This window comes from Lygodium microphyllum, chromosome 28, assembly GCF_053477565.2.
Source record: "Lygodium microphyllum isolate KBCC chromosome 28, Lygodium_microphyllum_v1.1.10, whole genome shotgun sequence".
In the NCBI taxonomy this organism is placed as follows: domain Eukaryota; kingdom Viridiplantae; phylum Streptophyta; class Polypodiopsida; order Schizaeales; family Lygodiaceae; genus Lygodium; species Lygodium microphyllum.
The window spans coordinates 73,500,976-73,517,487 of NC_141162.1; the positions used below are offsets into that span (position 1 = coordinate 73,500,976).

A 16,512-nucleotide genomic window follows, 5' to 3' on the forward strand; every position below is an offset into this window, starting at 1 on the left:
GAGCAAGGTAAAACCCCCAAAACAGGCTGCGTTTCTTAGTCACCTGCATATTTCGTCTCTCCCCTCCTCATTTTGGACTCTCCTACTGCTGCACCTGCTCGAACTGAAGCAATCATGCCTGAACTGCTGCACATCAGCCCGTGGTCACTCACTAACGCTGAAAGCTCTCTTCTCGATAGGTAACCTTCAGCTGTGAACATTCAGCTTGTTTTCCTGTATATTTCAGACCTAAATGTTTGCAATTTTCAGCCAAGATATATTAAAAAAAATTGTCTTGCCAGTTGTGTGTGCACTATTTCAGCCTTGAGTGTCATTTGTTTGTGAACATTCAGCCTGTTTCAAGTAGATTTCAAACCTGAATGTCTGCAATAATCAATTTTCAGCCAAGATCTATGAAATTTTCTGTCCTGCCAGATGTGTGCACACTATTTCAGCCTTGTGTCATTTGTTTGTGAACATTCAGCCTTGTTCATGCAGATTTCAGACCTGAATGTCTGCAATAATCAATTTTCAGCCATGATATATGAAAATTTTTGCCCTGCCAATTGTGTGCACACATTTCACTCTTATGTGTCATTTGTTTGTGAACATTCAGCCTGTTTTCATGACACATGTAGATTTCAGAACTGAATTTTTGCAACTTTCAGCCAAGATATAAGAAAAATTTTGTCTTGCCAACCATGTGCACATTATTTCAGCCTTGTGTTATTTGTTTGATGTTTGGACAGCTTGCAGCCAAGAAAATACCATGGCTCCTGATCCTAATTGGTGCCATGTTACTCTCATAACCTCATATGAGGGATCAGGTGGATCTAAAAAGTGAAAATGTATTTATTGTGGCATGGTGAAACCAGGGAGTGTCACTAGGGTCAAAGACCATCTTACTCACGTGCCAAAAAGAGACACAGCTCCATGTGCAAATGTGCCAAGAGATGTGACGCTTTCTATTGATTTATGGAGGAGGCAACGGCTTGGTCTTCTGACGATTGGTCCAGAACAAGACCAAGACTTAGCCACAGCTCAGCAACAAGAGGGTAGCACAAGTGTGATTGGACCATCAAAGACAAGTAGGCTGTATCAAATCCTGTTGCAAGTGCATCCGCTTCAACCTTGGTCTCTGATTCACGTACGACGAGGACTCCTTTGCCTCAACATGATGTTTCAAGTGCTCCTAGAGGTTCATTACAGAGGGCTAGCATACATGCTGCTATGCAAAAGCAAGCCTGAGCTGAGGCAACTCAAGTGTTGATGAGATTGTTCATTAGATGTGCTATTTCCTTCTATGTGGCTAAAACAAAGCAATGGAGGCGAACCATAAAAGCCATCAGCCGCATTGGATGTAAATGGGAGGGCCCATCCTCAGAGGCACTACGCACACAGGAGCTCAAGAAGGAAAAGGCATGCATTGAGGTTCAATTAGAGCCATTGAAAGATGCATGGAAGAAGTATGGGTGCACTGTTTTGTGTGATGGATGGTCTAACGCCCGTAGGAGAAATGTGTATAATGTCAAGGTCTCATGCTGTGTAAGGGCACTATGTGAAGGCCATTGATGCCTCTTTGCCATGCCTTGTAGTGACAGGTGCATTTATATGGCAGCATTTGCGGGATGTCATCTTGAAAATCGGGCCTGAATATGTTGTGCAGGTTGTGACCGATAACGGAAGCAATTGTGTCTCCATGGGCAGCATCTTAGAGAATGAGTTTCCAAGCATTCTATGGACACCATATGCTTCTCATTCCATTGATCTTTTGATTGAGGATAAAGGCAAAATTCACTGGGTTGATGCCATATTCAGCATGGCCACAACTGTTTCAAGGTTCTCATGGAGTATATGACCAAGGTGACAGGTGGCAATGTGTCAATGCTTCACAGGATTGAGGATGATCTTTTGACATTCCGCAGTGAGAGCTTGTATTTTGGTAGAGAGACTGCGAAGTTGAGAAAGACTCAACTTCAGCCTGTCTCATTGTGGGAAAAGTATGGAAATTGTGCACTCACATTAGCAATTTGCAACCCCAAGATTTCTTTTAATAATTATACATAATCACATATTTGTAATTTATCATCACTGGCATTCACAGTATAGTTTGATTCTTAAAAGTTGAATCTTAGATTCTTATGGCTCTGTTTGTGTTTCTATTTGAATGATGATTTATAGAAACGCATTGCTATACAGGTTTTCTCACAAGATTGTAGCTCAAGCCCTTGTGAGAGAAATTGGAGTACTTGGGCCCTTTTCCATACAAAGAAAAGAAATAAACTTACCACTGCTCAATTAGAGAGGTTGGTCTTTTGCCATTGCAACCTCCAACTGCTTGAGAAAAACGATAATCATCTCGAGCTTGCGCAAGTGATTATACTTATATTTTGCTAATAGCTTATGGTCTTTGAAGTTTGACTCTTGAATGCCAATTCTAGAATCTAAAAATGATAACTTTTTTAAATCTCTATGTCAAATAAATACAAGTAAATATTGACAAGATCGACATAGAGAAGGTGAGGTTTGTTCCAGACATCACTCTAGAGGAGCGGCACATATATACCATGCTCTACCAGGAGATGATAGCCCCGAGCCGTACCACACGCAGCATGACTGCTTTACAACGTCAGAGAGCCATGGATGGAGCTAGCACTTCAGCTGCTCTAGCAGATTCTCTAGCAGATTCAGGGGCTATTAATAGTTTCGGCTCATCAGCTGATGTGGATAGCAATGAGCCAAAGGAGAATCAGGATGACAGCAACTCTATTAGCTTAGATGATGCTGCTACACATGCTTGAGCCTTGAGCCTTGATTTTATCATTGATGTTGAACATTGTTGATAGTTGTCATATACTTATGTTTTTTCCCAAAGCTGGCCAATGGCCGTTGTTTGAACTTTGAAGTTATTAATTCTTTGAGATCTCATAGATCTATTATCTTACTTTAATATTTGACTCTTAAGACATGTCACAACTCACATGATATATCATAGATCATTGTTATATCTTGTAGTCTCACTCTTGAGTCTTTAAATGGGCTTTTGTTGATCTTAGATGTATCTAGATTTTAGAATCTAGGTTGCCTTATTTTGAATTTTGAATGATGAATGATGAATCTTGATGTATCATGTATCTACTTAGTACTATGATTTGTTACCGGTGACTACTCATATTATCATGAGTAACGAGTGATGAGTCTCATGAATGATGAACTTGACTTTTAACTTTTAAGTTCTGATCATGATTCTTAGATGACAAATGTCATGATGTTAGTATATCACACTTTTGTTTCAAAATATTCTAAGTTATTTTGGGTGATTTAAGATTTCTTCAATCTTGTGATTTGTAGCTTGCGAAATTGATAACTATATGAAATTGCTGCGCAATGTGATTTGTCAAATTTAAATCATGGGTCTTGAAAGTTGCATTCTTGTTCTAAAAGTTAAGATTGTTCAATCATCAATGACTCTAGTCTCTAATATACTTTGTGTGTGTGTGTGTGTGTGTGTTTGTGTGTGTGTGTGTGTGTGTGTAATCATAATTTATTGGTTTCTCTAAAACGTTGTTTCCACCAAAATTTCAAATGGCCGAAACTCCAAAACTTCGTTTCTTCCAGTTTCCGAAACTCTCGTTTCCGAAACGCATGGAAACTATACCGCATACAGTATCTCTCTTTCTTGCCCTCTTGCTCCATTCACCATAGCTCTTACTTTGCTTTTGTTTCCACCTATGTGTTTCTACTCGAACTCTTATCTTTCATTAATCTTAACATTTAATTCTTATGCTAACATTAAAATGCATACTAACATTAAATGTTAAAGTCACAATAATTTTAACAATGCATTGCTCGTAAAATTAATAATAGCATTAACATTAAGTATTAAATCGACAAAAATTATTATCAATCAAAACTCTGATGCTTACATAGAAATATGAAACGAAAAGATAGAAATGAAAACAACATTTAAACATTAAAATTCATGAAAAAAAATTAATATTTCACTCATAATAAATGTGGAGTATTAAAACCAAGGTATATATATAATCCACAAGGAAAAATCATTTTAAGTTTGAACTTTAAAGATATCATGCATCATTCTACAACTAGTCGTTATAAATTGAATTACAACTTACAAGGCTCAAGAGCCAAGCTAGTCAATTATAAACCGCATAATATATATGCCATAAAACAATGAACAATGAACTAAACTTTAAAGTCTAAGCTAAAAAACATACCCATTGCCAAAAAGGAATATGAGGTCTAATCTCTAGACTGAAGCAAAAAGCGACATACCAAAATAGCCCAAAGGACAACTACGAAACTGAAAGTACAAATATAATGTCAACATGGCACAAAAACCCAAGTATCACATTATATTGATGAGGTGAACTCATCACTACGAAATAATTGTCTCAAGACATCACTACATTCTCTTAATCTGCCTAGCATCAAGGAGTTAAAAGGCAAATCTGGTAGAACTGATAGCAAAGAAACAAGTGACTCAGAACAAAGCTAACCATTTGAGCTCCTTGCTCTATTACAAGTGCAATCCATGACATGTTGCTAATATCCCTTAGTAGATTATTCAAGCAATGAGCCTTACAATATAAAAATGCCATATGCGGATAATATCATTGGATAATAGCACCTACTGCCCTATTTGTTAATCCCACAACATGCTCTTGACCAATAAGATCAAAATCTGTAACCCACTCTGCTATAATTACATCTATCCACTTTCTTGTCCTTGATGCATCATGTGAAGATGTAAAATACATTTCCCTACAAGAATAAGCAACCATGCCATGAATGGATCAATTGCATATATCACTCCAACCATCACGTGACCAATGAAACTCCGTTTTTAGCCCACATGCTCTATATTGCCACTGCTACTTGCTCAACAAGGTGCTTCTCCTTGTGGAGTAAAGTGGTGCGTAAGGTCTTTGATGATGGAGGTACATACGAAGGGCCATACTCACAAATCTCCTTCCATATCGATTTAAAATACTCTAATCTGGCTGAACGAAATTGAATGTGGTCAAGATAGAAAACATGCCACTAATGTATCCACCTCCTCCTTCTTGGGATCCCAACTAGCATCAAGTGTGTTGTTTGTTAGAGATTATCATCCCTTGAACAGGTATTCTTGAGAGATACGCTATGTATATATGCATTTCATGTTAGTTTTGTGTGTTGTGGCAGTTCCGTAGAGTCCACAGGTGTGCCACATGGCAACACTGGTCAAATCACCACATCAATAGTGCAATTAAACAACCTATCTTGCGGTCGGGCATTTAATGCAGTACAAGCAACTACATTAAATGCAAACAACAAAAATTCTCTTATTGCAAGTCCAAATTACTATTCGTGGAGATTACTGCACATACTTTGAGCTTCACAACTCGTGAGATCTTCAAGATGGAGACATACACAAGTATACACTCTACATCCGTATACATATCTGCTTCCTTATACAACATTCTTCATTGGAGATTTTATGTGTTCCACTCTCCTCTCTCTCCTCGCTCTGTTCACTAAGTCTTGGTCATACATCTCCGCACCGCTTTACTCTGACATGGTATCAAAGCATTGAAGGACTGGCCAAGGCTAGGGAACTACCTCAAGAGCAGATTTCAGCACGACACAAGGCTGCGTTTTCAGCATTCAATTGCAAGCACGAGGACTGTGCATCAAAACAAGGCTAATGCGAGCATGGGTGTACATGAAACGAGTACAGTTGCTGAAGTTGCTGCTGATTTTTTATGTTTCAGAAGGAAGAAGGCTATGTTTACGGCCTTCAAGTGCAGATTTTACCTTTTCATCGCCTCTGATAGGTGAACGAGCAAGATGAGCGCAGAAGAGTCCTAGCAGGCTGCGTTTTCACACTCAAAGGGGGCTGCATTTGTGTTTTGCGCAAGCATTTTGGGTGAAGATGTCTTCTGAGGCCAGGACAAAGTTTCAGGCGATCATGGACCGGAAGGTCCCCATTTTACCAGCTCTTCCATCAGATCAAAAGCTCAATAGCAAGAACTACCACATCTGATGCTCGCCATTTTGGAGTCCTAAGATTTGACGGAGCTTGATGGGCAAGATGGTGCTCATACTTCCAAGGTACTTTATGTGCCGGCCTTGGGATACCATCCGCTTTCGGTGCACAAGCTTTGTGCCCTTGACCTTTTGGTCAAGTTTCATGTGGATCCTTTCGAATTCTTGATCGTGGATCGAGACAGATCCTTGCTTCAGGTTATGAGGAGAATGGAATCTACAAGTTGAGATCTTCTACCTTGACTTCTCTTCTTCTTACCTCTCAAACACAATCTGAGCTATAGCATGCTCAGTTTGGTCACGTCAAATATGATTACCTTCACAAGGAGTCTCAGGGACAGCTTGTTCAACGCATATTGTGATGAGCTAGCAAACCAAGAAGGCTTCGGGGCGGTTTTCAGCACCCTTGGAGCTTGTTTCTACTAATCTTTCTGGAATGATCCAGATGGAGCCCCTCAAAGGGAGCTTGTATTTCATATTGATTGTGGATGATTACAGCAAAATGGCATGTGCTTATTTTTTGAAGCTAAAGTCGAAGGCCTTCTTCAACTTCAAGATTGATTAGTCTTTGAGGAGAACCGCTCGGGCCACAAAGTGAAGACCTTACAATTGGATAAGTACGGAGAATTTGTTTCTAATGAGCTTGCTCATTTTTGTGTACATCGTGGTATCCGCCAAGAGTTTGCCAACACAAACACCCCTAAGGAGAATGGCATCTTGGAGCGGAAAAACCACAATGTGATCAAGATGGCCCATACCATGATGAAGCATAGACAAATTCCGTAGTGTCTATGGGCTAAGTCTGTGGCTACTACAATCCACATCCTTAATCGCTCTCCTACTTCTGTTGTTGTTGGTATGACACCTTATGAGGCGTATTTTGAATCTAAGCCAAATGTTTCTTATTTCAGGGTTTTTGGGTGTGATGCCCGTGTTCACATCCCAAAAACACAGCATGACAAATTTGAAGCAACTTCCAAAAGATAGGTGTTTGTGGACTATGACTCACAATCCCAAGGTTACCACTTAAATGATCCCACCAAGCGAAATGTCTACACAAACCATGATGTTCACTTTGTGAAAGTTCCCACCTCAAAGGGGGATGAGGAACAACGTGTTCTTGGAGATCCAACGTCAGGGCACCAACATTTGTCCCTCTAGAGCCCATGCCTCTTGAGGATTTTTCTTCAATGAGGAGTTTATTTCTCTGTCACCCGACTCTCTGATTGAACCCTAGTAGTCGGTGGACATTCCAAAAGACTTTAGCAGCAGATAAAAAGTGACAAGGAGAGATCCAGCCTCCTCGTTGGGCCCATCATACTCTTCGTGATGCAAGGATTGAGAGGGTCCTTGAGGAGTGGAAACCGCAAGATAGCCCGCGGCATTCTCGAAGAAACCAAGCACATTTCACCAAGCTTGTGTACACTAATTACTATTTGATGACTTGTGCCACGCAAGATAAGAAGCCCACCTCCGTGAAGGAGGTTTTACAATATGATCATTGGCGGAAAGTGATGGAGCTAGAGCTAGAGTCGATTGAGAGGAACGGCACTTTGTATTTTATAGCTAAACCTTCTCATAAAAAGATAATTGGAGTCAAATGGATCTTCAAGCACAAGGCCTGCTTGTTGCTAAAGGTTTTGCATAGCGCCCACGCATTGATTTTCATGATACTTTTCGCCCTACAATTCAGATGGCTACTATTCGTACAGTTCTTGCCTTGGCTAGCCATAAGAGCTAGTCAGTCTATTAGCTCAACGTGAAATCTACCTTCTTTAATGGGGAGTTGAAGAAGGAGATCTATGTTGAGCAACCTCCCAACTTTGGTTCTTCTAAAGAAAAGGTGTATAAGTTGAGGAAGGCTCTCTATGGCCATAAGCAAGCTTCCTACGCTTGCAATGAGAAGATTGACTCATTCCTCCAAGAGAGATTGAGATATCGGCATTCTGAGGCCGACCCACAGCTTAATGTATACACCACGATTCGAGGTTGTGTGTTGTTTGTCCTTTATATGGATAACTTGATTGTGTTAGGTGACTATGCTCAAATGGTCGAGCACACCCAAGGCAGCACTTGATGAGAAGTTTGAGATCATGGATAAGGAACTTCTTCACTTCTTTCTAGGTCATGAGATCTATCACACTGTGAAAGGGATCTTTCTCTCCCAATAACGGTATATGCAAGAGCTCTTCACTATGTAGGAGATGGAGGGATACAAGTCAATTACATCCCCTATGGATCCAAACTAGAAGGCCACAACCCATTCCAATTCTCCCTTGATGAATGCTATCTATTATAGTCAATTGATTGGCCCCTTGATACGGCTCCTCAACACTTGTGTTGACTTATGTTATGTTGTAGGTATGCTCATCAGGTTCATGAGCGAACCCAAGACGTTTGCGACATGTTATTGCTTTACCTTGGGTGCAGGTGTTGTTTCGTGGAGCAACAAAAAGCAATCCATAATTGCCCTATCTTCGACTGAGGCGAAGTATCATGCAACATCTTCTACCACATGTGAGACAGTGTGTCTTCGCAAGTTATTGGAGAAGCTTGGTTGCTCGCAGATAAGCCCTACTATTCTTTAGTGCGACAATGCAAGCTGCATTGCCTTGGTCCGAAACCTTGTGTTTCATGCTAGAACGAAGCACATCAAAATTCAATAACATTTCATTCAGAAAAAGCTTTTAGATAAGACTATTGATGTGGAATATTGCAAGACATAGGACAATCTTGTCGACCTGTTTACGAAGGTGTTTCCACAAGCTTTACTTCAGCATCATTCCAAATCCCTTAGCCTCATGCCTCATCCAAGATTTGAGAGGGGGTGTTAGAGATTATCACCCCTTGGAAAGGCTTTCTTGAGAGATAGGTTGTGTACATATGCATTTCCTATCCATTGTGAGTTGTGGCAATTCTGTATATCCCAAAAGTGTGCCACATGGCAACGTTGGTAAAATTGCCACATCAACCGTGCAATTGGACAATACAATTGGCTGCATCAAATACAACCAACAACATATTTTCACCATTTTTCTTCAAGCTATTTTTTGCATGTTTTCAGCACATAATTGGATATTCTTCAATCGCAGGTTTCCAAATTACTATTCGTGGAGACTGTTGCACATACTTCAAGGTTCATAGCCCATGAGATCTTCAAGGTGGAGACATGCGCAGACATACACTCTACGCATGTGTACATATCTACTTATCCAGGATTCTTCATTGCAGATTTTCTATGTTCCACTGTCTCTTTCTCTCTCTTCTCTCTTTGTTCACTCTCAATCTTAGTCATATGCCTCCACACTACTTCACTCTAACATTGTCTACGTGCAACACGTGGTGTTGTTGATACCATGGCCGATACAATGCCTACAGTAGGTATGGAGGTAGCACTTCATGATATTGATCCTGCTCTAGACACATCTTATGGGGATGATGTCACAAAAGTTGCAAGGTTAATTGCAACACATTGTGGTCTACACGAAAGATGAGCTTCTTAACCTATCACATGGTCATGAAGCTCCCTTTGCTTCTCCAAATTCACATTACGACAAAATTGTACCTCTAAATTTGCCTCATATAGGAGATGAGCTTGGACCTAATTATGCATAAGACAAAACAAGTGGCAATTGGTATTCCATATTCTAACATTTAAGTAACTTTGAAAAATTAGAATTTTAAAAAAATACGAAATAGAAATAATCGATTCAACAGATTACCTTGTTTGCTCCACTAGTTCCCCTATATGAGCAAAGGTTGCAAGCCCATGGTCAAGATCCTCCACCACTCAATGGGCAATCAACATTTACTTCTTCCCACCATGACCAACCATTGGACCTTCTTCCTTGACCACTAACACGACGAGCAAGGCGAGAAGATGAAGACATTTCAAGCTGAAAATTGAAATAAAAATGGTTGAAGAAAAGCCTAAATGATTGGTTGCTATGAAGAGACTCCAGAGAAGGGAGAAGACTCGAGAGTGAAGCAAAAGTTGAAAACTTAGAAGAAAGAAGGGAAAAGAAGAGAAGGAAGAAGGAAGAACACAAGAGAAGAATGGAGAAGAGAGAGGAGAAAAAAGTAGAGAAAGAAGGAAGAGGAAAATGAGAAGTTGGAGAAGAAGGAAGAGAGAAGAGGAGATGATGGTGTTGCACATGAGAGCACACCGAACGGGGGCAATAGGTGAGACACGAAGCTGGAGCTAGAAGGACCTGCCAGAAGGGAGTTGATGGGACCTACGGGCAAGCAAGCATGTGTAGACGAAGCAAAGTGAGTAGAAGGCGGGAGTGGGAGCCGACCTAGCTTTAGGTAAGTGGTCTACCACATGGTCTACCACAAGGAAAGCAACAGGAAACACGTTTCCTGCTACATTCCCAATGGGACAAACCGGGATCATTTCGCCAGACCGAGACAACGTTCGAGACAATTTTGAGACGAGAATGGTGTTTCAACATGCTAGGGGACTGTTCCGTTTGTTTCCTATTTCTATGGATGCTTATTTGGGCTAAAAGATTTTGGCTTGTGATGAGAGTTTGCCATAGCCCTGGAGTTGCAAAGCCCCGAACTTTGATCATTGGAACCACTGAAAATTGTTACGCACAAGCACCGCCTCAACACAAAACCCCATACAAGTACAAAACAAGAAACACACCTTATTTTCACACCCATCACCCACAACACGTGTCCTCAATGCACACCTCTCTACCAATAGAGTCCCATACCACCCTTCATGAGATAAAGGTGTATCTATCAAGCGTGAACCATCATGGTTCCAAGAAAAAGTGGTTTTGTGCACATCTTCGGATCTCACGTCCAATTGCATGATGATGCTCTGATACCAATAAAACATCCCCCTAGAATCCTGCACATGAGACATGGTGCAAGCCAAACTCACCATTAAAGGGACCAGACATCAAAACTCACCTCCTAGCCAAAGCCAAACAAACTCACTCCCAAGCTTGGGAGCTAGCAGCAATCCGCATCACAACCACATCCTAAGGGTTGGCGTCCCATACCACCAATCCACACTATTCCGGTGTATGGGTGCATTGGCCAACGAGCCATGAGTCCAAGAGTGGTGATCACACAGTGAATGTGCAAAATAGGGCCTTGATTCCTATAAATAGGGCTCGGCTACCCTAACCCTAAAGTGTACTTAGTGCATTCACACTAAGCCACTTTGTAACCACCATGACCAATGGTACTAATGCCCATCCGAACATCCAAGGACATAATACTAAGGCTCCTCTGCGGTGTTCTACCAATTTAAAAACCAGTTAAGGTCACCAAGGAAGCCATACTCAAAAAAATCTATCTACAAAACTGCTGTTCATAAGCTTCAACCAATCACAACTTTGGTAAACTCTGGCTGTCATCAGGCCCTAGCTAACCAATACTTTGGCACCTGCCCTGCACAACCATCTTGACAAACCCAACAAACCACCAGTTGAAGAGAATACAGATCCTATGACCTACTGGTGGGAGGTTACCCGTTCAAGTTTCCGCAATGCTACACCTTGAGATTTTGAACCATTTGCATGAAATCAGGATCTTCAAAGCAGAAGTTTCTGCTTATATGATCCCAATAGTGTATTCCTACTAGGTGTTAGCAGCTAGACCACCAAAAAAAACTGAGAAACAAACTTCAAAGATGGATACCTCAGCATAGTCACATGGGATGGGGAGCAGGGATGTGGGGGCAGCCATAAATTACCATTCCATGTGATGATACAGTCACATAGAATAAGCATGGGGACGGGAAATAGGGATAGAGGACAGGAGAACTAAAAACAGCCATTCCCTGTGATATGTACCTGAGATTCCAAAATCTAATTTTCTCCCCACTTAGTTCCCAGTTTTGATGCATAGCTTTCTCATGCATATTCAAAGGAATGCACACGGATAAGTGTAACCTTACAGACCCTTCATCTCTCTTTGTACCCAGCACCCATGTTTCACAAAATCAGAAAGGCAGCAACTTCTGACTAAGAGCCTAGAAAAAGTTCTGTTGTTATAGTGTTTCCATTGACAACATGAGAACTTGAATACACCCAAAAGGTGAGCAATAGCAAACCTCCAACTGACTCGTCAACCAGTGAACCTGGTATGGTGTTCGGGCTGCCAGAAAAATTTCATTCTTCTCAAAACTTCCACAAATATCTTTATTTCCAGCAGTAATCTATACACAAAACAAGGATACTGTTAGAAACATGACAAAATGCACCTATTCATGGACTTTACAAGCCCTCGTGGATCCTATTTGGCATGTGGTGCAAGTCCACTTCATATTGACCACTTCAGATAAGTGTAGCCTGCCTAGAGTTAAAAAGCGTATTTGTTTGTGGAAATGTCAGAAGGTAATGATGACAGAGTCTACTATCTCAAACTGAAGTGGACAAGCTAACTGCCTTCACTGCAACTTTAGAAAGCTACAGCAGAACTCATATTGGGAAGGAGAAAACACTGAGAATTCATACAACCTGAAGAATAGGTTGATCAACAGAAAATGACTCTGACTGTTGAGAACGGATTGCATATTTGTGTCGGGCATTTCCTTTTGACAGGACAAGGCCTTCTGATTCAGTAAAGCAGACACAACTTCCTATCTTGTTGGCATTTTTCCCAATCGGAAAGAAAAGCTCCAGCATTCCTTCCCTGTTCTGACCAGCAACACAAAACAACAGCGATCACGGCTTAGATATTTCAATGACACAATCAAGTGGCTTGTATTGCAATGTCTAAATCACCTGGAAGCCTTCCAGGCGGTTCCCAAGCACATATTTTGAACATTGTTGTGATGAAGTTTTCAAGTTTGCATCTTCCTGTAAACTCTCTCTCATTGTTTCTTGAGACAGATCTGTGTCTTTACAGCTGCTTACAAAACTTGTGGCTTGGTTCTCCTGTAGGACCAAACAGGATTAATGAACAACCAGCTGTGCGTCCAGCTTAGCACTCTCAAAGGAAAGTAATGTTATTAAGTAATGCAGTTATGAAACCACCTGAATTCCTCCAACGGATCTCCCAACATCATTTGGGCATTGTGGCAACATGCACTCCAATCTGACACTGTCCAGTGATATCTCCCCTGATATTTCTTCAGCGTGAAATGATTCTTTAGAACTGCTTAAACAAAATGAAGCTTGCGTCTTCTGCAGCACCAGATGATGAACATTGGCCCATGCAACTGAGTAATATAACATAGAATGCATTCTTCAAAAAGTTGCTGATCCATCCAAGACCCCAAAGGGACCAAAGTACCTTTCGATGATATTTAAATCATTTAAGAAAGCATGTGGACATCAGACGGGTGCATCATGCCACACATTCATTTGGATCTCGCTCCATTAATCACAAATATCAAAGACATACCAAAGAATGAATGGACATGAAATTTCACTTCCTAAGCAAGTGAAGCTTGGAATAAAGAACAGCTTGCAATGCAATTAATTTATGACTAAGATTATGAATCCATGTGATAGAAATGTACACTGCCTAATCTATGTACTTGGGAGGGAGAATGCTAACCCAAAATTCTAGAGCTCTTTAACCACAGTCAGAGAATTGCACTTCAGAAAAGACGACCTAATTCAGCAACTTAGCAAATCTACAAGTGCCCCTAAGTTTTAGGCTTTGTCCCCTCTTTGACCAATATAACTACACTCCCACATTATTTATATAGCCTTCCATTGTGCAAATGCTTGGCTAGGCTCATCTTGGTGCCTTCAGCTATGGTAAGACTACTTTCTAGTGGAGGACCACTTTACTACTCCATCCCCGCCTCCCTCCACCTGGGGCTGGATTGGATGTTAGTCTGTGAAGGCATCATACGTTACTATCTTTCTCTTAATTCGTGGGAAAATGTGAACCCAACTTGACCATTTTGTATCAATTCCTCATGCTTCTAAAGGATTTGTGTGGGGGATTCCACTAATGGCTAGTTCGGGTTCCATTCCTAGACAAAATTGGAACCCAAGAAAATTCTATTTGCAAGGCAAAACAGAATTTAGAATGAGTTTACTAGTTAATTTTCTTATTCTCAATACATCTCCCTAGTGTTGGGATTAGTGCGCAATTAAGTGTGAGACAGAAATGGAGCAAGAGCAATGTTGAGAGTGAGAAAAAGAGAATCCCAAGATGAGTGTGCCAGTGAGTGACTGTACACAAAAAATAAAATGGATTTATATGTTAGGGTACAAATAAGGGTGTGTTTACAACCCTAAGTTTATATACACAGAGATTAACAGACTATACACCCAACAACCTCCCACTTAAAGGACCGAAGTGGTACCTTTAAGCTAGCCAACTCCCACTAATCAGATGCAATGCTCATGCTGAGCCTTTGCAAGACTCTTAGTGAGAACATCTCCACGGTTATCTGTTTTGACCTTAGTCAATGTGACAAGACCATCATCCAAGACCTTTCGAATGAAGCGGTACCAAACATCTATGTGTTTGGTATGTGCATGAAACATGGCATTCTCAACTAGACATATGGCACTTTGGCTATCACAACCAAGCACTGGAGTACGTGAAGAAAGACCAAAATCCTCGACTTCCTTACAAGCTTTTGTGTCTGAAATATATTCAGCCTTAGTAGTACTCAATGCAACAATTTTCTACAACCTTGAGCACAAAGAAATAGCCCCACCAGCCAAAGTAAAGACATACCCATTGGTAGATTTTCTAGTGTCAAGATCTCTTGCCATGTCCAAATCACAAAATCCCTACAACTCTAGTGTACCCTTGCCATAGCATATACACCTTTCTTGTGTACCTTTTAAGTATCTAAAGATACATTTCATTGCTTCCCAATGTAGCTTGCCAAGGTTAGACATGAATCTACTAACAACTCCCACTACATGAGCAATGTCAGGACGAGTTGCAACCATGGCATACATCAAAGAACCACAAGTTGATGCATAAGGTATGCCCTTCATAGCAGTAGCAACTGCATCATCTTTTGGGAAATCAACTTTGTTAAGCTTTGTATGTGGTAGTAAAGGCATACCAAGAGGCTTAGCATCAACCATATTAAATCTATCAAGTACTTTATTGATGTGCTTGTCTTGTGAGAGAAACAAGTGCTACCCTCTCTCTCTCTTTTAATGCACATGCTTGAAATGTGTTCAATTATCCCCCAAATCTTTCATCGAGAAGGTTGAACTCAGCTGCCTTTTAAGCGTATTTAAAGTACTCTTACACTTTCCTACAATCAACATGTCATCCACATATAAGACCAACACAATAAGGCTTCCATCATCAGCCTTTTAGTATATAAACAGTGATCTGCATGACTGTTTAAATCCATAGTTGAGCATAAAAGTATTAAACTTTTTATACCACTGTCTAGGGGCTTGTTTCAAACCATATAAGCTGCGTTTCAGTCTACAAACAAAATGATCTTTCCTAGGAATAGTGAAATCTCTGGGATGTTTCATGTACAACTCTTCTTCCATGTCACCATGAAGAAAAGCAGTCTTCACATCCATTTGATCCAACTCTAAATCCAAGGATGCAATGAGAGCAAACAAGACACCGAGCATAGTCATCTTCACCACTGGTGAAAAAGCCTCTTGGAATTCTATGCCTTCCTTCTGTGTATAGCCCTTAGGAACCAAACATGCCTTGTACTTGGGCTTCCCATCAATACATTTCACCTTGTACACCCATTTGTTAGGGATAGCTTTCCCATCCTTGGGAAAAGGTACAAGCTCCCATGTGTTATTCGTATATAGAGACTTCATCTCGTCTTGCATAGCAAGCTTCCACTTTCTCTTATTTTCACATGATTGTACCTCTCTAAATATCAGAGGCTCACCTTCATCAGTCAATAAAATGCAATCCGAAGACGGCTGAAAACTTTATGGCTGCATTCTAATACCTGAGAACCTTCTTACCCAATGATTTGTATTATTAGGCCATGGGCCTACATCCTCAAATGTGTGCACACCGTCACATGGTGGCTGATTTTCAGCATTTTCTTGTTGCTATAACCTACTTTCAGCATGTTCTTCTTGCTATCCTATTCCATATAACCTACTTTCAGCATGTTCTTCTTGCTATCCTATTCCATATGCACACCATCACCTAGTGGCTGATTTTCAGCACTTTCTTGGTGCTCTAACCTACTTTCAACATGTTCTTCTTGTTGTCCTATTCCATCCTGTGCATCTATCTGTTGTCTATTATCTTCTAGCTTTAGCACAATAGGTTATTGCTGATTTTAGCATCAAAAGGAACAAAATCTTCAACTAATGGTTGTTGAATGGCTAATTGTTCATGCTAAAATTTGACCTTTTTATCAAGCTCATCATGTGTAGCATTTTTCAGCAACTTTGCCTCATTAAATACTACATCTCAACTACGTACTATCTTCTTGTCCTGAAGAAGCCAATTTCTGTAACCCATCTCTCCCTCATCTCCATATCCCATGAAGATGCCCTTGATGGGTTTCATGTCTAGTTTAATCCTCTGATTAACAGG

At 40.6% G+C, this 16,512-nt stretch overlaps 2 protein-coding genes across 10 annotated transcripts in view; one reads left to right on the top strand and one right to left on the bottom strand.

Annotated features, from left to right (window-relative positions):
• The window catches only part of LOC148011598 (TATA box-binding protein associated factor RNA polymerase I subunit C), a 70,988-nt gene that overhangs the window by 21,209 nt on the left and 33,267 nt on the right, over positions 1 to 16,512 (bottom strand). For 7 of the 9 annotated variants that reach the window (XM_087670972.1, XM_087670969.1, XM_087670971.1 and 4 more), the window contains 4 exons: positions 13,029 to 13,178; positions 12,777 to 12,929; positions 12,510 to 12,689; positions 12,104 to 12,208 (listed from right to left, as the gene is read on the bottom strand). The exons of 1 other annotated variant lie outside the window; for it this stretch is intronic. In XM_087670972.1, coding sequence (XP_087527098.1) covers positions 12,104 to 12,208; positions 12,510 to 12,689; positions 12,777 to 12,929; positions 13,029 to 13,178 — 588 coding nt within the window. Of the gene's footprint in view, positions 1 to 12,103; positions 12,209 to 12,509; positions 12,690 to 12,776; positions 12,930 to 13,028; positions 13,214 to 16,512 lie in introns of all 9 variants that reach the window. One more of the 9 variants, XM_087670973.1, reaches the window with a different exon arrangement.
• On the top strand, positions 1,825 to 2,780 carry LOC148011599 (uncharacterized). The gene is made up of 3 exons (XM_087669874.1): positions 1,825 to 2,004; positions 2,161 to 2,348; positions 2,465 to 2,780. The coding sequence occupies exons 1-3, from the start codon at positions 1,825 to 1,827 to the stop codon at positions 2,778 to 2,780; spliced, it is 684 nt and encodes a 227-aa protein (XP_087526000.1).